The 23,423-nt window shown below is 43.0% G+C and overlaps 1 protein-coding gene across 1 annotated transcript in view; it reads right to left on the bottom strand.

Annotated features, from left to right (window-relative positions):
* The window catches only part of fgfrl1a (fibroblast growth factor receptor like 1a), a 187,770-nt gene that overhangs the window by 75,756 nt on the left and 88,591 nt on the right, over nucleotides 1-23,423 (bottom strand). The window contains exon 3 of the mRNA XM_061892165.1: nucleotides 18,470-18,742. Coding sequence (XP_061748149.1) covers nucleotides 18,470-18,742 — 273 coding nt within the window. The remainder of the gene's footprint in view (nucleotides 1-18,469; nucleotides 18,743-23,423) is intronic.

Here is a 23,423-nt window from a genome sequence, read left to right as displayed (position 1 = left end):
AAGGGGGACCGGAGGGTGTGTTCCAACTATCGTGGGATCACACTCCTCAGCCTTCCCGGTAAGGTTTATTCAGGTGTACTGGAGAGGAGGCTTCGCCGGATAGTCGAACCTCGGATTCAGGAGGAACAGTGTGGTTTTCGTCCTGGTCGTGGAACTGTGGACCAGCTCTATACTCTCGGCAGGGTTCTTGAGGGTGCATGGGAGTTTGCCCAACCAGTCTACATGTGCTTTGTGGACTTGGAGAAGGCATTCGACCGTGTCCCTCGGGAAGTCCTATGGGGAGTGCTCAGAGAGTATGGGGTATCGGACTGTCTTATTGTGGCGGTCCGCTCCCTGTATGATCAGTGTCAGAGCTTGGTCCGCATTGCTGGCAGTAAGTCGGACACATTTCCAGTGAGGGTTGGACTCCGCCAAGGCTGTCCTTTGTCATCGATTCTGTTCATAACTTATATGGACAGAATTTCTAGGCACAGTCAAGGCGTTGAGGGGATCCGGTTTGGTGGCTGCAGGATTAGGTCTCTGCTTTTTGCAGATGATGTGGTCCTGATGGCTTCATCTGTCCGAGATCTTCAGCTCTCACTGGATCGGTTTGCAGCCGAGTGTGAAGCGACCGGAATGAGAATCAGCACCTCCAAGTCCGAGTCCATGGTTCTCGCCCGGAAAAGGGTGGAGTGCCATCTCCGGGTTGGGGAGGAGACCCTGCCCCAAGTGGAGGAGTTCAAGTACCTAGGAGTCTTGTTCACGAGTGGGGGAAGAGTGGATCGTGAGATCGACAGGCGGATCGGTGCGGCGTCTTCAGTAATGCGGACGTTGTATTGATCCGTTGTGGTGAAGAAGGAGCTGAGCCGGAAGGCAAAGCTCTCAATTTACCGGTCGATCTACGTTCCCATCCTCACCTATGGTCATGAGCTTTGGGTCATGACCGAAAGGATAAGATCACGGGTACAAGCGGCCCAAATGAGTTTGGGTCTCTCCCTTAGAGATAGGGTGAGAAGCTCTGCCATCCGGGAGGAACTCAAAGTAAAGCCGCTGCTCCTCCACATGGAGAGGAGCCAGATGAGGTGGTTCGGGCATCTGGTCAGGATGCCACCCGAACGCCTCCCTAGGGAGGTGTTTAGGGCACGTCCAACCGGTAGGAGGCCACGGGGAAGACCCAGGACACGTTGGGAAGACTATGTCTCCCGGCTGGCCTGGGAACGCCTCGGGATCCCCCGGGAAGAGCTAGACCAAGTGGCTGGGGAGAGGGAAGTCTGGGCTTCCCTGCTTAGGCTGTTGCCCCCGCGACCCGACCTCGGATAAGCGGAAGATGATGGATGGAATGAATGGATAGGTGAAATTACATCATCTCCCACGCACGCACAGTGGTTGAAAAACACTGCCTTAGGCGACCGAGTACTGGATTTGACCTAGTGGGCTAGTATGTACTAGTGTTGTCCAAATACCAATATTTTGGTACCGGTACCAAAATGTATTTCAATACTTTTCTGTACTTTGAAACTTTTCTAATTAAAGGGACCTGCGATGAAGTGGCGACTTGTCCAGGGTGTACCCCGCCTACCGCCAGAATGCAGCTGAGATAGGCTCCTGCAACCCCCTGCTACCCCAAAAGGGACAAGCAGTAGAAAATGGATGGATGGAATAAAGGGAACCACAAAAAAATTACTCTATTGGCTTTATTTTAACAAAAAATCTTAGAGTTACATTAAACACATGTTTCTTATTGCAAGTTTGTCCTTAAATAAAATAGTAAACATACTAGACAACTCTCTACTAAATCCTTTCAGCAAAAATATGGCAATATCGCCAAATGGTCAAGTATGACACATAAAATGGAGCTGCTATCCCCGTTTAAATAAGAACATCTCATTTCAGTAGGCCTTTAATTCTACTTACTAACTTATTAACAAGACAACCACTCGCCTTGTGCAATTTGTGCTTGGCTGAGGTAATAACAATGGCTGACATGTTAACAATTGCTTTAAGGAGCAGCTCCTCCCTGCTTTCTTCCTTTTCACAAAACAAAAGACAAAATTAGTGCGTGAGGACTCTTAAATGCCGAGCACACACTGAAGTTCACGGTGTGCACTTTTTTGCCATTAAAGAGGCAAGAAGGCGTGTAACCTGAGTACATGAATCTGGGGGGTAGACATAGTAAATCCACCCCCCCATCCGGAACACACACACACACACACACACACACGCACACACACACACACACACACACACACATTCTTGTATTTGTGAAATTCTTGAGACCACCCTTTCTAGATATATAAAGATTTGTATTTCCAACATTACTAATATATACTGTACATACTATGCAAATATAAAAAAGCGTATTGTGAAAAATGAGTTGGAATTTCACAAGAAAAAGGTCACAATTTCACAAGAAAAAGGTAGAATTTTGCCAGTATTATAAAAAAAGTCGTAATTTTACTCAATGCATGTCACAATTTTACAAGAAAAACTGAACATTTGTGCAATATTATGATAAATTTACTCCGTAACAGTCGCAATTTTAAGAGAAAAAGCTTATAATGTTGGCAATTTAATGAAAAGTCACAATTTTATTAGAAAAACTTTAAAATTTTGGCAATATCACAATAATAACCGGAATTCACTTGGCAAAAATATATAAAAAGTCATCATTTTACTCCAAAAATATCACTATTTTACAAAGAGTAACAATAAAATTGATACAAGTCAGAATTGTATATGACAAATGTCACAATTTTGCATGAAAAAGTGATAATTCTACGAGTATATATTGCAATATTACAGAAACAGAAAGAATATGAGAATTTGTTCCCAATTTTATAGGGAAAAAGTCAACACGTGAGAAAAAGACTGCTTTTAGTTCATTTTTTGTTGTTGTAATTGTTGGCCCTGCGATGAGGTTGCGACTTGTCCAGGGTGTACCCCGCCTTCCGCCTGATTGTAGCTGAGATAGGCACCAGCGCTCCCCGCGACCCCAAAAGGGATAAGCGGTAGGAAATGGATGGATGGATGTTTTTTAATCTGAATTTTTTATTTAAAGTTATAGGTTGATTGGCAACACTAAATTGGCCCGAGTGTGTGAATGTGAGTGTGAATGTTGTCTGTCTATCTGTGTTGGCCCTGTGATGAGGTGGAAACTTGTCCAGGGTGTACCCCGCCTTCCGCCCGATTGTAGCTGAGATAGGCGCCAGCGCCCCCCGCGACCCCAAAAGGGAATAAGCGGTAGAAAATGGATGGATGGACAATATGTCTCTTTATACATATATATATATATATATATATATATATATATGTATATAAAAAATTTTTTTTAATAAATTTTGGCCCAAGGGGGCGCAGTTAAAATGTCTTCCACACACTTGTTATTTCATATGTTGACCAGAGGGGGAGCACTTTTAAAACCAACACACAGTCAATTTGAAAAATCCCTTTTTTTGGGACCACCCTCATTTTGACAGATTTCACCAGCAGGGTTGTAAATGAGACATTCTCTATTAGATGCAATGCTTTTCCGTATTGGGACCATGATTTATGTCCTAACTTGTTCACACCTCCTCATATGGAAGCTACTTTTCCTTGTTGATGTCTCAAGAAGGGTAGAAATACAAGAACACACACACACACACACACACACATTCTTGTATTTGTTACCTTCTTGAGACCACCCTTTCTATATAAAGATGTGTATTTAGAACATTAATAATATATACGTACTATGCAAATATAAAAAAGCTTGTTGTGAAATAATGAGTTGGAATTTTGCAAGAAATAGATCACAATTTCACAAGAAAAACTTTGAATTTTGTCAGTATCATAATAAAAGTCGTGATTTTACTCAATGGAAGTCAAAATTTTACAAGAAAAACTGAACATTTGTGCAATATTAGGATCAAATTTACTCAATTACAGTCACAATTTTACAAGAAAAAGCTTAAAATGTTGGCACTTGTAATTTTATTTGACAAAAGTCACAATTTTATTAGTAAACTTAAAATTTTTGTCAATATCACAATAACCGGAATTTCACTTGGTAAACATATGACAAAAGTCATCAGTTTACTCAAAAAACATCACTATTTTACAAAGAACAACAAAGAAAATGGCAATACTGTGATAAAAGTCAGACTTTTATATGTCAAATGTCACCATTTTGCATTAAAAAGTAATAATTTAACATGAAAAAGTAATCAATTCACGAGAAACTAATGCAATAATGCAGAAACAAAAAGAATATGAGAAATTGTTCCCAATTTTATAAGCAAAAAGTCGACACATTGTGAGAAAAAGATTGCTTTTAGTTAATCATTTTTTCTTTTGATTGGTTTTTAATCTGCAATATTTACTTAAAGTTATTAAATAAATAAATAAATGGGTTGTACTTGTATAGCGCTTTTCTACCTTCAAGGTACTCAAAGCGCTTTGACCTACTTCCACATTTACCCATTCACACACACATTCACACACACATTCACACACTGATGGAGGGAGCTGCCATGCAAGGCGCCAACCAGCACCCATCAGGAGCAAGGGTGAAGTGTCTTGCTCAGGACACAACGAGGTTGGTTCTAGGTGGGATTTGAACCAGGGACCCTCGGATTGCGCACGGCCACTCTTCCACTGCGCCACGCCGCCCCTTACATATATTACATATATATATCCATCCATCCATCCATTTTCTACCGGGCTTCACGGTGGCAGAGGGGTTAGTGCGTCTGCCTCACAATACGAAGTTCCTGCAGTCCTGGGTTCAAATCCAGGCTCGGGATCTTTCTGTGTGGAGTTTGCATGTTCTCCCCGTGAATGCGTGGGTTCCCTCCGGGTACTCCGGCTTCCTCCCACTTCCAAAGACATGCACCTGGGGATAGGTTGATTGGCAACACTAAATTGGCCCTAGTGTGTGAATGTGAGTGTGAATGTTGTATATATACATATATATATATATATACATATACATATATACATATATATATATATATATATATATATACATATACATATATACATATATATATATATATATATATACAAATATTGTTTTTAAATTAATTTTGGCCAAAGGGGGTGCAATCAAATTTCTTACACACACTTGTTATTTCATATGTTGACCAGAGGGGGAGCACTTTTAAAAGCGACACACAGTCAATTTGAAGAATCCCTCCTTTTTGGGACCACCCTCATTTTGATAGATTTCACCAGCAGGGTTGTAAATGAGACATTCTCTATTAGATGCAATGGTTTTCCATATTGGGACCATGATTTATGTCCTAACTTGTTCACACCTCCTCATGTGGAAGCTACTTTTCCTTGTTGGTGTCTCAAGAAGGGTAGAAATACAAGAACACACACACACACACACACACACACACACACACACACACACACACACACACACACACACACACACACACACACACACACACACACACACACACACAGTCCAGATGAGAAGCTCAGCTTGTTAAGAGGTGAGTGTGTGACAAAGTGAGGTCGGGTTATTTGAGCTGCTTTTTCGGCTCTGTGCAATCACACGGACTCGTACGTTTGTGCACATGTGTGTGTGCACAAGCGTGTGTGTGTGTGTGTCTCACAGTCATTAGGCTGCAAAACCTTGGCCACCTCTACATCCTTCCAGGCAGGCAGCAGATATCTCAATTAAACACTCAGAAACCGGAGAGCAGAAAACCAGAAGAGCTACGAGAAAGGTAGGAAGAGTATAAAGACCGACACGGGGACGGAAAGACAAGGGACGGAAGGAAGGACCGGGGCACGGTGGAAACCCCGTTTACAAACTTAATTGGTTCTTGAACAAGTTTCGTAAACAGAAAAGGTTGTACTGTATTTTAAAGCAATGTTATTCTTCCATAAGAAACAATATAGACATGAATAATTGGTTCCGGCCTCGACAAAAGTCCATATTGGGACATGATTGAGCACAATGTAAAGTGCTGTAGGTGTGTTGCAATCACGTGACTTACAGCTGTCTTTTTCAACCCTTTTTCAGCCAAGGCACATTTCTTTCATTGAAAAAATGCAGAGGCGCACCACCAGCAGAAATCATTAGAAAAAACAAAACTCAGTTGATGGTAAAAAGACGTTGTCACAATTGTTGTATATTTGCTTTAAAGTCCTACTGAAATGAGATTTTCATATTTAAACGGGGATAGCAGCTCCATTCTATGTGTCATACTTCATCAGTTCGCCATATTGCCATATTTTTGCTGAAAGGATTTAGTAGAGAACATCCACGATAAAGTTAGCAACTATTGGTCGCTAATAAAAAGACTTGCCGGTACCGGAAGTAGCAGACGATGTGCGCGTGACGTCACGGGTTGTGGAGCTCCTTGATTGATTGATTGATTGATACTTTTATTAGTAGATTGCACAGTACAGTACATATTCCGTACAATTGACCACTAAATGGTAACACCCCAATAAGTTTTTCAACTTGTTTAAGTCGGGGTCCACGTTATTCAATTCACATCTGAACATTGTTTTACAATCCTGGCCACCAGCAGCGAGAGCGATTTGGACCGAGAAAGCGACGATTTCCCATTAATTTGAGCGAGGATGAAAGCTTTGTGGATGAGGAAAGTTAGAGTGAAGGACTAGAAAAAAGAAAAAAAAAGACGGCAGTGAGGGCGATTCAGATGTTATTAGACACATTTACTAGGATAATTCTGGAAAATCCCTTATCTGCTTATTGTGTTATTAGTGTTGTAGTGAGATTATATGGTACCTGAAAGTCGGAGGGGTGTGGCCACGGGTGTGGTGACCGCCAGTGTCTCTGAGGGAAGCCACGTTTCTTGACGAGGCGAAGCGAAGGGCAACCGTTGGGGTCGGGCTGAGCTTTTTTTTTCCTTTCCTCGCGATTCAGATGTTATTAGACACATTTACTAGGATAATTCTGGAAAATCCCTTATCTGCTTATTGTGTTACTAGTGTTGTAGTGAGATTATATGGTACCTGAAAGTCGGAGAGGTGTGGCCACGGGTGCGGTGACCGCCAGTGTCTCTGAGGGAAGTCACGTTTCTCGACGAGCCGAAGCGAAGGCAACCGTTGGGGCCGGGCTGAGCTTTTTTTTCCCCTTCTTCGCGATTCAGATGATATTAGACACATTTACTAGGATAATTCTGGAAAATCCCTTACCTGCTTATTGTGTTACTAGTGTTGTAGTGAGATTATATGGTACCTGAAAGTCGGAGGGGTGTGGCCACGGGTGTGGTGACCGCCCGTGTCTCTGAGGGAAGCAACGTTTCTCAACAAGACGAAGCGAAGGCAACTGTTGGGGCCGGGCTGAGCTTTTTTTTCCCCCCTCTGTTCCATAGTAAGGCTTCACCGTCATCTTTCGGGAATGTAAACAAGGAAACAAGGAAACACCGGCTGTGTTTGTGTTGCTAAAGGCGGCCGCAATACACCGCTTCCCACCTACATCTTTCTTCTTTGACGTCTCCATTATTAATTGAACAAATTTAAAAGATTCAGCAACACAGATGTCCAGAATACTGTGTAATTATGCGATTAAAGCAGATGACTTATAGCTGGGATCGGGGCTGGAACAACATGTCCGCTACAATCCGTGACGTGACGCGCACGTGTCATCATACCGCGACGTTTTCAACAGGATACTTTGCGCGAAATTTAAAATTGCAATTTAGTAAACTAAAAAGGCCGTATTGGCATGTGTTGCAATGTTAATATTTCATCATTGATATATAAACTATCAGACTGCGTGGCTGGTAGTAGTGGCTTTCAGTAGGCCTTTAAATCACTGCGATGAGGGGTGACTTGTCCAGGGTGTAGCCTGCCTTCCGCCCGAATGCAGCTGAGATAGGCTCCAGCCCCCCACCGTGGCCCCAAAAAGTGTCATGTCTTTTGATCATGTCGTGTTTGGCTATGTTCTGTTGACCTTGGGACTCTTTAAGTTCCTGTTTTTTTTCACTCCCTTGTTTTGATTCCATGGTTACGCATTAGTTTCACCTGTTGCTCATTTGGACACACGCACCTGTGTTAATCATGTCATTGTTATTTAAGCCTGTCCTTTTCTGTTGGTCGGCCTGGCGACATTAACTCTGTTACCCCGGTTTACATCCGACGACTTCTGCTACCCATCTTACCATAGTTCCATGCCAGGTGAGTTTTGTCTATGTTTTGTCAGTTTTCGTTTTCATGTCCGTAGCTTTTGCCCAAGTGCTAGTTTATTGTTTTCAAAGCCAAGTTTGTTCTTCCGCCTTGTGCGCGAAATTTGTTTGTTCATTTTGTTGGTGTTAAAATAAATGATGTCTTTACCTGCACGCCATGTCCACTCCAACTTTACTTGCATCTCGGGAAGACAAACACCCCAAAATCCACGTTACGACAAAAAGGGACAAGCGGTAGAAAATGGATGGATGGATGGACTTTACATGTAAATCATAACCAAGCATGCATCCCTATAGCTCTTGTCTCAAGGTATCAATCAATCAATCAATGTTTACTTACGTATATAGTCCTAAATCACAAGTGTCTCAAAGGGCTGCAAAGTAGGCGTACTGTCACCACCTGCCACATCACGCCCTGACTTATTTGGAGTTTTTTTGCTGTTTTACTTCTTGTCTTGTGCTGCTATTTTGGTGGCTTTCCTGTAGCAGTTTCATGTCTTTCTTTGAGCGATATTTCCCGCACATACTTTGTTTTAGCAATCAAAAATAATTTCAGTTGTTTTTATCCTTCTTTGTGGGGACATTTTTAGTTGTCATGTTATGTTCGGATGTACTTTGTCTTTGCTCCACAGTAAGTCTTTGCTGTCCTCCAGCATTCTGTTTTTGTTTACTTTGGAGCCAGTTCAGTTTTAGCTTTGTTCCGCATAGCCTTTTCTAAACTTCAATGCCTTTTCTTAGGAGCACTCACCTTTTCTTAATATTTGGTTTAAGCATTTGACACCTTTTTTTACCTGCACCCTGCCTCCCGCTGTTTCCGACATCTACAAAGCAATTAGCTAGGTGCTGCCACCTACTGATATGGAAGAGTATTACACGGTTACTCTGCCGAGCTCTAGAAAGCACCGACACTCAACAACAACACATCATTTTCAGACTGTAATTACTGCTTTTCCCAAAAATATTTTAACCCAAATAGGTGAAATTTGAAGGAGCACAAAACCAGAGATTTTGGGGGGGAAAAAAATAAATTGGGTGTACTGAGAAGTCGGGAGCCAGACAGACTAAGCGACTGAAAGAGGTTAGTTTGTAAGAACGGGGGATAGAGGACCAGAGGGTAGAAAAGACCGGACTATAGGACAAAAAAGACTGAGGTATGAAGGGATTGGGGACTGAGGGACAATAGAGAAAAGGGGCAAAGAAAAGGAGGATTAAAGAATAGACGGACAAAAAAAAACCTGAGTACCGGATTTTTCGGTGTATAAGTCGCTCCGGAGTACAAACCCTGTTTCCACATGAGCTGGGAAATTGTGTTCGATGTAAATATAAACGGAATAAAATGATTTGCAAATCATTTTCAACCCATATTCAGTTGAATATGCTACAAAGACAACATATTTAATTTAATAACTGATACTCTTTTTTTTTTTTTTTGCAAATAATCATTAACTTTAGAATTTGATGCCAGCAACGCGTGACAAAGAAGTTGGGAAAGGTGGCAATAAATACTGATAAAGTTGAGGAATGCTTATCAAACACTTATTTGTGCAGGCTAATGGGGAACAGGTGGGTGCCATGATTGGGTATAAAAACAGCTTGCCAAAAAATGCTCAGTCTTTCACAAGAAAGGATGGGGCGAGGTACACCCCTTTGTCCACAACTGCGTGAGCAAATAGTCAAACAGTTTAAGAACAACCTTTCTCAAAGTGCAATTGCAAGAAATTTAGGGATTTCAACATCTACGCTCCATCTACGTACAATGTTAATACACGCAACCCTAACTTAAAATGCCGGACATTTGAGGCATTTAAGAAACTCCACCCGGACAGCCCCACAAAATAAGAACAACGTTTCTCAAATTGCAATTGCAAGAAATTTGGGGATTTCAACATCTATGGTCCATCTACGTACATTGTTAATACACGCAACCCTAACTTAAAATGCCGGACATTTGAGGCATTTAAGAAACTCCACCCGGACAGCCCCACAAAAGAGGACATGTCCGGTGAAAAGAGGAGGTATGGTCAGTCTATCCTAGCCCGGTCGCTGCTAGCATGCCGTGTGTTGTGCTTCGGTGTGTAATGTTTACACAACGTGCAGTACGCTACTTAATATGTCCGTGTGGAAACTCGTTCGGTACTCGTTCCTGTACTGAAACGGTTCAATACAAATACACGTACCGTTACACCCCTTGTATAGGACTTCCTTTTCGGTGCCATTTTTGTTCAGTCCTTCTCACTTTTTATAAGTTAGCGCCAATGTTCAAATGGTGGAAATAGTAGCAGGTAGCATCTTTTTTTTCCCACAATGCACTTCTGCCATGACCTGCCTTGGCCAAATTTTCATTGGTTGACGTGCGTGTGACGATTGCTGATATCTGACCAGTCTTACGTGAATGAGATAAATTATATATTTTGATTGTGGAGGGACGGAGCCGACGGCGGGGCAAGACGGGCGTTGGCCCGGCTCAAGATGGCGGCCAGGAGGCGGAAAATGAACCCGAACAAAGAGGCGGGGCTTGCTGGGCGCCACGCCGCCACAATCCAAATCAGGTGCGTGACACACACACTGGGTCACAATTAACGTTTCTCCTGACGCTGTATAAAAGGGGAGAAGGAGGAGGAACGATCGCGGCAGAAGGAGTAGGAGAATCAGCAAGATAACAACACGAGCGAGAACGACTGAGAGCAAGCCGAACACAGTGACAAAGACGCGGCAGACTGAAGGCAAACGAGGAGCGAGCAGGAGTGGAGCAGCTGAAAAGCAATTCGACCAAAAGGCAAAGCTGGTATTGAAAAATAAAGCGAGTCAAACCTGCGAAAGCATGTCCTTCCTTGATGGTCCATGCAACCCGCATGATGATGGCAGGAAGCCGTTCAAATTGATATTTTACGGTAATGTGTTAATAATTTCACACATAAGTCGCTCCAGAGTATATGTCGCACCCCCGGCCAAACTATGAAAAAACCTGCGATTTATAGTCCGGAAAATATGGTAATATCAAGGAACCAAAGAGACTAAGGGACGAGGGAATACAAGGGACAGAGAGACCTCAACATTGGGGAATGGCACATTTGTATGGACAGGTGGTTGAAGGAAGGTGTGAAGGGGTCAGAGGACATGGATGTGTGACATAGAGTTTGAAAACCAGAAGAACTAAGGCCTGGTGGATTGAGAAACAAAGGACTGGATGATGCAGTATGATGAGAGTCTGCAACCTGATCCCACATGTTGGTTTTGGTCCAGTGGACAGCTGCAGTCTCACTTGGGACGGAGTCAGATGGAAAAAAGATAAAGTGGATGTGCTACTGCGACGCAAGACTTCTGCATCGTACGCCTCGGACTGGACCGGGTCAGCACGGATCCCTCCTAATCTGCCGGCGGGATTAAAGGATGAATGGTGACATGATGGCAAGCAGTGTTCCACTGAGCTCGCAGACTCTGGCCTGATGAGCTCAAATCCCTGAAAAGCTGACTTTTTTTTAAAAACCACGCCGCACCTCCACAATCCAGCGGCAATTAAAAGCACATGTCAGATGTTACAGGCCGGCTATGACATGGCAGTAAATCACATGGACACACGCAGCTTCCTTCCTTTTTCCTCGCACAACTTCCCGTCGCCGCTCCCGACACGCTCCCATTGTCCGCACATCTGCTTCCAACTACCGCCGGGCGTACGCTTGCAATCACTCATCTTCCGCCGGCGGCGGCCACGTTTCCATCCTCACTTGCCCGAAAGACCGACCGGCGCACGGCGACACGCTTTCCAACAAAAACCGTCGGGCGCAGCTGTCGAGATACGAAACTGAGATAATATTGACGGGAATGAAACGGCGGTTGGAGGAAAATGAAGAAAAATTACTGAATGGTAGGATTGAAGGATAAACATGTGGATCTTTAGGGCAGCACGGTGGTACATGGGTTTGTGCATGTGCCTCACAATACGGAGGTCCTGAGTTCAATCCCCGGCTCAGGATCTTTCTGTGTGGAGTTTGCATGTTCTCCCCGTGAATGCGTGGGTTCCCTCCGGGTACTCCAGCTTCCTCCCACCTCCAAAGACATGCACCTGGGGATAAGCCCCTCCCATCTCTAAAAACATGCACCTGGGGATAGGCCCCTCCCACCTACAAAGACATGCACCTGGGGATAGGCCCCTCCCACCTCTAAAAACAAGCACCTGGGGATAGACCCCTCCCACCTCCAAAGACATGCACCTGGGGATAGGCCCCCCCCACCTCCAAAAACATGCACCTGGGGATTGACCCCTCCCACCTCCAAAGACATGCACCTGGGGATAGGCCCCCCCCACCTCCAAAAACATGCACCTGGGGATTGACCCCTCCCACTTCCAAAGACACGCACCTGGGGATGGGCTCCTCCCACCGCCAAAGACATGCACCTGGGGATGGGCTCCTCCCACCGCCAAAGACATGCACCTGGGGATAGGCCCCTCCCACCTCCAAAGACATGCACCTGGGGATAGGCTCCTCCCACTTCCAAAGACACGCACCTGGGGATGGGCTCCTCCCACCTCCAAAGACATGCACCTGGGGATAGGCCCCTCCCACCTCCAAAGACATGCACCTGGGGATAGGCCCCTCCCACCTCCAAAGACATGCACCTGGAAATAGGCCCCTGCCACCTCCAAAGACATGCACCTGGGGATAGGCTCCTCCCACCTCCAAAGACATGCACCTGGGGATAGGCCCCTCCCACTTCCAAAGACATGCACCTGGGGATAGGCTCTTCCCACTTCCAAGGACACGCACCTGGGGATAGGCCCCTCCCACCGCCAAAGACATGCACCTGGGGATAGGCCCCTCCCACCTCCAAAGACATGCACCTGGGGATAGGTTGATTGGCAACACTAAATGGTCCCTAGTGTGTGAATGTTGTCTGTCTATCTGTGTTGGCCCTGCGATGAGGTGGCAGCTTGTCCAGGGTGTACGTCGCCTTCCGCCTGAAAGCAGCTGAAATAGGCTCCAGCACCCCTCGCGACTCCGAAAGGGACAAGCAGTAGAAAAAGGATGGATGGATTAGTGTTGTCCCAATACCAATATTTTGGTACCACAATAATGCCACAAAAAGTGGCATTATTGGCTTTCTTTTAACAAAAAAATCTTAGGGTACATTAAACATATGTTTCCTATTGCAAGTTTGTCCTTCAATAATAAAGTGAACATACAAGACAACTTGTCTTTTATTACTAAGTAAACCAAGGCTCCTAATCAGTCTGCTGACATATGCAGTAACATATTGTGTCATTTATACACCTTTTATTTTGTCAACATTATTAAGGACAAGCGGTAGAAAATGAATTATTAATCTACTTGTTCATTTACTGTTAATATCTGCTTACTTTCTCTTTTAACATGTTCCATCTACACTTCTGTTAAAATGTAATAATCACTTATTCTTCTGTTGTTTGATACTTTACATTATTTTTAGATGATACCACACATTTGGGTATCAATCCGATACCGAGTAGTTACAGGATCATACATTGGTCATATTCAATTCCTCATGTTTCCAAGGACATATTTCCTGAGTTTATAAACATAAAATAAATAAAAACAAACAAAAGAAGATTTAGTGATGCTGAAAAATATCGATGTAATCATAGTAGTATCGACTGCATATGTATGGTATAATTACAGTGGATGTCAGGTGTAGATCCACCAATGGCGTCATGAAAAGGAAGAAAACACATTGACATGAGAGGGAGTGTCCAAACCTGTACTATATATATATATATATATATATATATATATATATATGTCTTGATTGGATTATCCAGAGAATAGTGCTCGATACCGTGGTAGAGCGCAATATGTAGGTGTGTAGGTGTGTTTGTCGATCAGACAAACACTTCCCCAAAGGCAACACCCTAAGAAAAATATTCAACAAGAACAACATTAAATTGAGCTACAGCTGTATGAATAACATGCAACAAATCATTTCAAACCACAACAAAGCAATTGCAAAAGGACTGCCTACCCCCAGACTAAACGACTCTGAAACCAATAATGAATGTAACTGTCGCAAGAAACCTGATTGCCCTCTCAACGGAGGGTGCTTACAGACATCAGTCGTTTACCAAGCAAAGGTAATATGCAAGGACATTAACACATCCGACACGTACGTAGGATTAACCGAAGGAGCGTTCAAAACAAGATGGAATAATCACAACGCCTCCTTTAGAAACCAGACTTTGCAGAATTCTACAGAACTCAGCAAACACATTTGGAACCTCAAAGACAATAATGTTGAATATTCACTAACATGGCAAATTCTTGCATCCAGCACACCTTACAACAGTGGTAATAAAAGATGCAACCTATGCTTAAAAGAGAAACTGTTTATTATATATCATCCAGATCTATCATCCCTCAACAAGCGCAGTGAAATCATTTCAACATGCCGCCACAGACGGAAACACCTCCTAGGTAACACATGAGCCAATCCTCACACCCTACGCCTGCCTGTACCCACCCACTCTGTGCTCTATATAAACCATTGTATGTGAATGCTTCCATTAAAATCTCCTGATGATTGAGGGAACCCCTCATGAAACAGTTCTGTAGAGATGAAGTAGTCTTGTGATTTTTTCCCACACCTACATATATATATATATATATATATATATATATATATTAGGGCTGCGAATCTTTGGATGTCCCACGATTCGATTCAATATCGATTCTTGGTGTCACGATTCGATGATATATCGATTTTTTTCGATTCGATTTGATTCTCGATTCAAATTGATATTTTTCCGATTCAAAAGGATTCTGTATTCATTCGATACATAGATTTCAGCACGATCTACCCCAGTCTGCTGACATGCTAGCAGAGTAGTAGATTTAAAAAAAAAAAGCTTTTATAATTGCAAAGGACAATGTTTTATCAACTGATTGCAATAATGTAAATTTGTTTTAACTATCAAACAAACCAAAAATACGACTTATTTCATCTTTGTGAAAATATTGGATATTATATATCCTTTGCATTCCTATATATATATATATATATATATATAACTATAGACTGAAAGTGTGTCGGCCGATGATGTGACGTTATCGATGGGAAAATGCCTTTTTAGACAATATGATTTGCCTGAGTAGCTAGGAGACCTCGAGAGTAACAAGCGGTAGAAAATGGATTAGAAATGACAGATTTTCAAAAAAAAAAAAAAAAAAATATATATATATATATATAAATATATATATATATAAATATATATATATATATATACACCCTGGCCCCCGGCCAAATTGTTTTAACCCAATGCGGCCCCCCAGTCAAAAAGTTTGGGGGCCCCCTGGTGTATAGAATAAATATTTAAGCGTATTCTGCGCTTTGTAAACATGGCAAGTCCAAACAACACCATTTTGTTCAACATCCAGCCAGCTGGGAAGATGTTTATTGTTCCAAAATGGAAAGCCTCCCAAATACATGAGTGTTTTCGTCCTGCGTGGACGTATGAAGGGCAGTAAAAAGAGCGGTAAAGATGGACAGACAGCAGCTGTCCGCCTGGACGTCCTACATGGCAGCTGTTGACCCCGCCTCAGTCTCCGCTTGCACCCGAGGCGCCCCCCGCTGCGAGCTCCACCCCAAACACACACACACACACACACACACACGCATGTCGTGCCACTTGCAGATATGTCGCTGAGATGGATGAGGACAACACGCGCACACACACACACACACACACACACACACACACACACACACACACACACACGCATGTCGTGCCACTTGCAGATATGTCGCTGAGATGGATGAGGACAACACGCGCACACACACACACACACACACACACACACACACACGCATGTCGTGCCACTTGCAGATATGTCGCTGAGATGGATGAGGACAACACGCGCACACACACACACACACACACACACACACACACACACACACACACGCATGTCGTGCCACTTGCAGATATGTCGCTGAGATGGATGAGGACAACACGCGCACACACACACACACACACACACACACACACACACACACACGCATGTCGTGCCACTTGCAGATATGTCGCTGAGATGGATGAGGACAACACGCGCACACACACACACACACACACACACACGCATGTCGTGCCACTTGCAGATATGTCGCTGAGATGGATGAGGACAACACGCGCACACACACACACACACACACGCACACACACACACACACACACACACACACACACGCATGTCGTGCCACTTGCAGATATGTCGCTGAGATGGATGAGGACAACACACACACACACACACACACACACACACGCATGTCGTGCCACTTGCAGATATGTCGCTGAGATGGATGAGGACAACACGCGCACACACACACACACACACACACACACACACACACACACACACACATTCACGCATGTCGTGCCACTTGCAGATATGTCGCTGAGATGGATGAGGACAACACGCGCACACACACACACACACACACACACACACACACAGACACACACACAAATACAGAGCAGACGCGCTGATTAAAGACATCTGCTTAATGATGACATCATTGCCGCCAGTAGCCAACATGACGCAATACAGCATCGAAACAAGCGCCTCGTTTCACTGCCGCCAAATTGAAGGCCTACTGAAATGAGATGTTCTTATTTAAACGGGGATAGCAGCTCCATTCTATGTGTCATACTTGATCATTTTGCAATATTGCCCTATTTTTGCTGAAAGGATTTAGTAGAGAACATCCACGATAAAGTTCGCCACTTTTGGTCGCTAATAAAAAAGCCTTGCCTGTACCGGAAGTAGCAGACGATGTGCGCGTGACATCACGGGTTGTGGAGCTCCTCACATCTGAACATTGTTTACAATCATGGCCACCAGCAGCGAGAGTGATTCGGACCGAGAAAGCGACGATTTCCCCATTAATTTGAGCGAGGATGAAAGGTTTGTGGATGAGGAAAGTTAGAGTGAAGCACTTAAAAAAAAAAGAAGAAAAAAAAAAAAAAAAAGGCGACGGCTCCAGGCGGTGGCAGTGTAACTAGACACATTTACTAGGATAATTCTGGAAGATCCCTTATCAGCTTATTGTTTTAATAGTGTTTTAGTGAGATTGTAAAGTCATACCTGAAAGTCGGATGGCTGCAGTGAATGGCAGTGTCTCTGAGAAAAACCGAGGAGCCAAGATCACAGCTGCCTTTTTGAGCTGCAGGAGGAGGTCGCATAATTCACTGAAGTCTCCGGTAAGAGCCGATTTAAAATCACAATTTTCCCATCCTAAACTTGCTGGTTGACGTAGAGAAACATGTTCGCTTGACCGCTCTGTGTTAAAGCTTCACAACAAACAAAGAAACACTGGCTGTGTTTGTTTTGCTAAAGGCAGCTGCAATCCACCGCTTTCCACCAACAGCATTCTTCTTTGACGTCTCCATTAATAATTGAACAAATTGCAAAAGATTCAGCAACACAGATGTCCAAAATACTGTGTAATTATGCGATTAATTCCCATAATCCACTGAAGTCTCCGGTAAGAGCCGACTTAATATCACAATTTTCCCATCCCAAAACTTGCTGGTTGACGTAGAGAAACATGTTTGCTTGACCGCTCTGTGTTAAAGCTTCACAACAAACAAAGAAACACCGGCTGTGTTTGTGTTGCTAAAGGCAGCTGCAATCCACCGCTTTCCACCAACAGCATTCTTATTAATAGTCTCCATTATTAATTGGACAAATTGCAAAATATTCAGCAACACAGATGTCCAAAATACTGTTTGATTATGCGATGATAAGAGATGACTTTTACCCGTGTGTGGTGCTGGGCTCCAACCCGAGACGTCACGCGCACGTGTCATCATTCCGCGACGTTTTCAACAAGAAACTCCGTGGGAAATATCAAACTTTAATTTATTAAACTAAAAAGTTTTCCACCAACAGCATTCTTCTTTGACGTCTCCATTAATAATTGAACAAATTGCAAAAGATTCAGCAACACAGATGTCTAGAATACTGTGTAATTATGCGATTAAATCAGACTACTTATAGCTTGGATCGGGCTGGAAAATAATGTCCGCTGCAACCCGAGACGTCATAAACACGCGTCATCATACCGCAAAGTTTTCAACACGACACTTCGTGGGAAATTTACAATTGCAATTTAGTAAAGTAAAAAGGCCGTATTGGCATGTGTTGCAATGTTAATATTTCATCATTGATATATAAACTATCAGACTGTCAGTAGTAGTGGGTGTAAGTAGGCCTTTAAGAGCAGCTGCACGAGCGGAGACGACACAATGCAAGAGCCCTATAAACGGCGCAAGCATGAACCCACAATAACACCCACAATGCACTCACCGATGATGATGAGGGAGAAGTTGACGTTGACGCTGCCAAAGCCGTTGGTGGCCTTGCAGACGTACGTGCCGGCGTCGCCCGCCTCCACCTCTTTGATGCGCAGGCCGTGCTGCAACACCCGGAAGCGCGTCCAGCCGCTGTGGATGTTGCGGTCGTCTTTGGTCCACATGATGAGCGGCGGCGGGTCGCCCTCCACGGGGCAGGGCAGCTTCATGGTCCGACCCAGGCGGACGCTCTGCCGGTGGGCCACTCGCTCCGACACCCTGGGTGGACCTTGAGGCGAGAGGAGAGCGCAGGGAGAGGTGAGCACCATTTGAAACAACAAGTGGAACCTCCTTTTAGGAACCCCGCACTATACAAACTTTTTGATTTACCAACCGCAGACTGACTACAAACATGCTTTGTTGTACAAACCCCGTTTCCATATGTGTTGGGAAATGGTGTTAGATGTAAATATAAACAGAATTAAATGATTTACAAATCCTTTTCAAGCCATATTCAGTTGAATATGCTACAAAGACAACATATTTCATGTTCAAACTGATAAAAAAAATTTTTTTTTGCAAATAATCATTAACTTTAGAATTTGATGCCAGCAACACGTGACAAAGAAGTTGGGAAAGGTGGCAATAAATACTGATAAAGTTGAGGAATGCTCATCAAACACTTATTTGGAACATCCCACAGGTGTGCAGGCTAATTGGGAACAGGTGGGTGCCATGATTGGGTATAAAAGCAGCTTCCCAAAAAATGCTCAGTCTTTCACAAGAAAGGATGGGGCGAGGTACACCCCTTTGTCCACAACTGCGTGAGCAAATAGTCAAACAGTTTAAGAACAACCTTTCTCAAAGTGACATTGCAAGAAATGTAGGGATTTCAACATCTACGCTCCATAATATCATCAAAAGGTTCAGAGAATCTGGAGAAATCACTGCATGTAAGCGACATGGCCAGAAACAAACATTGAATGACCGTGACCTTCGATCCCTCAGACGGCACTGTATCAAAAACCGACATCAATCTCTAAAGGATATCACCACATGGGCTCAGGAACCCTTCAGAAAACCACTGTCACTAAATACAGTTGGTCGCTACATCTGTAAGTGCAAGTTAAAGCTCTACTATGCAAAGTGAAAGCCATTTATCAACAACATCCAGAAACACCACCAGATGTCTCTGGGCCCGAGATCATCTAAGATGGACTGATGCAAAGTGGAAAAGTGTTCTGTAGTCTGACAAGTACACATTTCAAATTGTTTTTGGGGGAAATATTTGATATGGTGTCATCCGGACCAAAGGGGAAGCGAACCATCCAGACTGTTATCGACGCAAAGTTCAAAAACAAGCATCTGTGAAGGTATGGGGGTGCATTAGTGCCCAAGACATGGGTAACTTACACATCTGTGAAGGCACCATTAATGCTGAAAGGTTCATACAGGTTTTGGAACAACATATGGTGCCATCTAAGTGCCGTCTTTTTCATGGACGCCCCTGCTTATTTCAGCAAGACAATGCCAAGCCACATTCAGCACGTGTTACAAAAGCGTGGCTTCGTAAAAAAACAGTGCAGGTACTTTCCTGGCCCGCCTGCAGTCCAGACCTGTCTCCCATGGAAAATGTGTGGCGCATTATGAAGCGTAAAATAGGACAGCGGAGACCCCGGACTGTTGAAGGACTGAAGCTCTACATAAAACAAGAATGGGAAAGAACTCCACTTTCAAAGCTTCAACAATTAGTTTCCTCAGTTCCCAAACGTTTATTGAGTGTTGTTAAAAGAAAAGGTGATGTAAGACAGTGGTGAACATGCCCTTTCCCAACTACTTTGGATTGTGTTGCAGCCAAGTTAATTATTTGCAAAAAAAAATAAAGTTTACGAGTTTGAACATCAAATATGTTGTCTTTGTAGTGCATTCAACTGAATATGGGTTGAAAAGGATTTGCAAATCATTGTATTCTGTTTATATTTACATCTAACACAATTTCCCAACTCATATGGAAACGGGGTTTGTACTTGGTAGCACAGTGTTGTAACGATACCAATATTTTGGTACCAGCACTGGTACTAAAATTATTTTTATACTTCTTGGTACTTTTTGTAAATAAATGGGACCACAGAAAAATGGTCATTATTTGACCCGTCAACCTTGATCACCCCCTGGGAGGTGAGGGGAGCAGTGAGCAGCAGCGGTGGCCACGCCCGGGAAACATTTTTGGTGATTTAACCCCCAATCCTAACCCTTGATGCTGAGTGCCAAGCAGGTAGGTAATGGCTCCCATTTTTATAATCTTTGGCATGACTCGGCCGGGGTTTGAACTCACAACCTCCTCTCAATTGCTGTTCTGAATGTTGCTGGGTTTGGTTTTGGATTGGAACTGTCTTATTATGGTACTATTGTGTATTATTTTGTTGGATTGATTAATTAAAAAAAAAAAAAAGGATGGGAGCCTGGTGGAATTTTAGGGAGTGAGTGCAAGGCAGCAGAAGGGGATGAAATACATCCGAAAGTGAGAGGAGGAGAAAACCGGAAAAAGGAGAAGAAGGAAGCGAGGGGAGTGCGCGAGGTCCAGTGGCTTCTCATGACTCCTCGTGGGCTTCAACAATAGTCTCCAAATTTAGCAGCGACAAACACAACGGAGCTCTTTGGACACGCTGACATTAAACACTATAAAAAGCCGCGCTTTGCAAATTCATCATGAAAGTCTCGGGGGTGTCAGGCACATGTAGAGCCACTAAAACAATAAATACGCCCTTTTTTGTTGCACAAGAAACTCCCTTTTGAAACCTCACCAATACAAAAGAGTTGCTTTGATGTTGCTTTCATTTGTTTGTGCGCTATTTAATATATTTGATGTTGAATGAAGACTGGGTATTCCTGCAAGCTGGTCCTGCTTTCCAAATGCTTTGAGACTAGGGCTGGGCGATACGGCCTTTTGTTGATATCTCCATATTTTGCCTTAGCCTTGAATGAACACTTGATGCATATAATACCAGCAGTATGATGATTCTATGTCATCTGTGGAAGCCTAAATACTGTTTAAGTTCATTTACATTTTATGGAAGGTGCTTTATGTTTATTCAGCCAAAAGGGGACTATTTACTTTATTTGCATGATAAGAAAATTGATATATTGAATGCTTAGAGTAATTATATAAAGCTCACTTTAATTGTAATTATTACATTTGTCAAAATGATTTGATGACGTAACTGTTTTAATTGCATATATTTTTGGACGCAAGGTGTTATGGGTAATTGTTGTCAGGTCAATGGAATCGAGCCACACAGTTTTTTGACCTCACTCATACTTATTCTCATTCATACTTTTTCTAACTCATACTGTAACAAACTCTCTTTATTTTGTCATTCAATCAATCAATCAATCAATGTTTATTTATATAGCCCCAAATCACAAATGTCTCAAAGGACTGCACAAATCATTACGACTACAACATCCTCGGAAGAACCCACAAAAGGGCAAGGAAAACTCACACCCAGTGGGCAGGGAGAATTCACATTCAGTGGGACGCCAGCGACAATGCTGACTATGAGAAACCTTGGAGAGGACCTCAGATGTGGGCAACCCCCCCCCTCTAGGGGACCGAAAGCAATGGATGTCGAGCGGGTCTAACATGATACTGTGAAAGTTCAATCCATAGTGGCTCCAAGACAGCAGTGAGAGTCCCGTCCACAGGAAACCATCTCAAGCGGATCAGCAGCGTAGAGATGTCCCCAACCGATACAGGCGAGCGGTCCATCCTGGGTCCCGACGAGCGGTCCATCCTGGGTCTCGACTCTGGACAGCCAGTACTTCATCCATGGTCATCGGACCGGACCCCCTCCACAAGGGAGGGGGGGACATAGGAGAAAGAAAAGAAGCGGCAGATCAACTGGTCTAAAAAGGAGGTCTATTTAAAGGCTAGAGTATACAGATGAGTTTTAAGATGAGACTTAAATGCTTCTACTGAGGTAGCATCTCGAACTGTTACCGGGAGGGCATTCCAGAGTACTGGAGCCCGAACGGAAAACGCTCTATAGCCCGCAGACTTTTTTTGGGCTTTGGGAATCACTAATAAGCCGGAGTCTTTTGAACGCAGATTTCTTGCCGGGACATATGGTACAATACAATCGGCAAGATAGGATGGAGCTAGACCGTGTAGTATTTTATACGTAAGTAGTAAAACCTTAAAGTCACATCTTAAGTGCACAGGAAGCCAGTGCAGGTGAGCCAGTACAGGTATATATGTATGTATATATGTATATAAAGGTATATACAGTATAGGTATATATGTATGTATATATGTATATAAAGGTATATACAGTATATATGTATGTATATATGTATATAAAGGTATATACAGTATATATGTATGTATATATGTATATAAAGGTATATACAGTATATATGTATGTATATATGTATATAAAGGTATATACAGTATATATGTATGTATATATGTATATAAAGGTATATACAGTATATATGTATGTATATATGTATATAAAGGTATATACAGTATATATGTATGTATATATGTATATAAAGGTATATACAGTATATATGTATGTATATATGTATATAAAGGTATATACAGTATATATGTATGTATATATGTATATAAAGGTATATACAGTATATATGTATGTATATATGTATATAAAGGTATATACAGTACAGGCGTAATGTGATCAAACTTTCTTGTTCTTGTCAAAAGTCTAGCAGCCGCATTTTGTACCAACTGTAATCTTTTAATGCTAGACATGGGGAGACCCCAAAATAATAAGTTACAGTAATCGAGACGAGATTCATTTGTTCCCACATCGTGACTGTTTTATGTTTTGAATGATTAAGATCGCAAGTAAACCATACAAACCAAGAAGAACGTCTGGAGTTTTGTTTTGTTGTTGCCGCAGCAAGCAGAGTGAATGTGATAGTAGAGGAGCGTCAAGCTAAGGCTA

This window comes from Nerophis ophidion, linkage group LG29 (assembly GCF_033978795.1).
Source record: "Nerophis ophidion isolate RoL-2023_Sa linkage group LG29, RoL_Noph_v1.0, whole genome shotgun sequence".
Taxonomy (NCBI): domain Eukaryota; kingdom Metazoa; phylum Chordata; class Actinopteri; order Syngnathiformes; family Syngnathidae; genus Nerophis; species Nerophis ophidion.
Note: the sequence above shows the minus strand (reverse complement) of the source record. Positions and strands in the feature narration are given on the sequence as shown.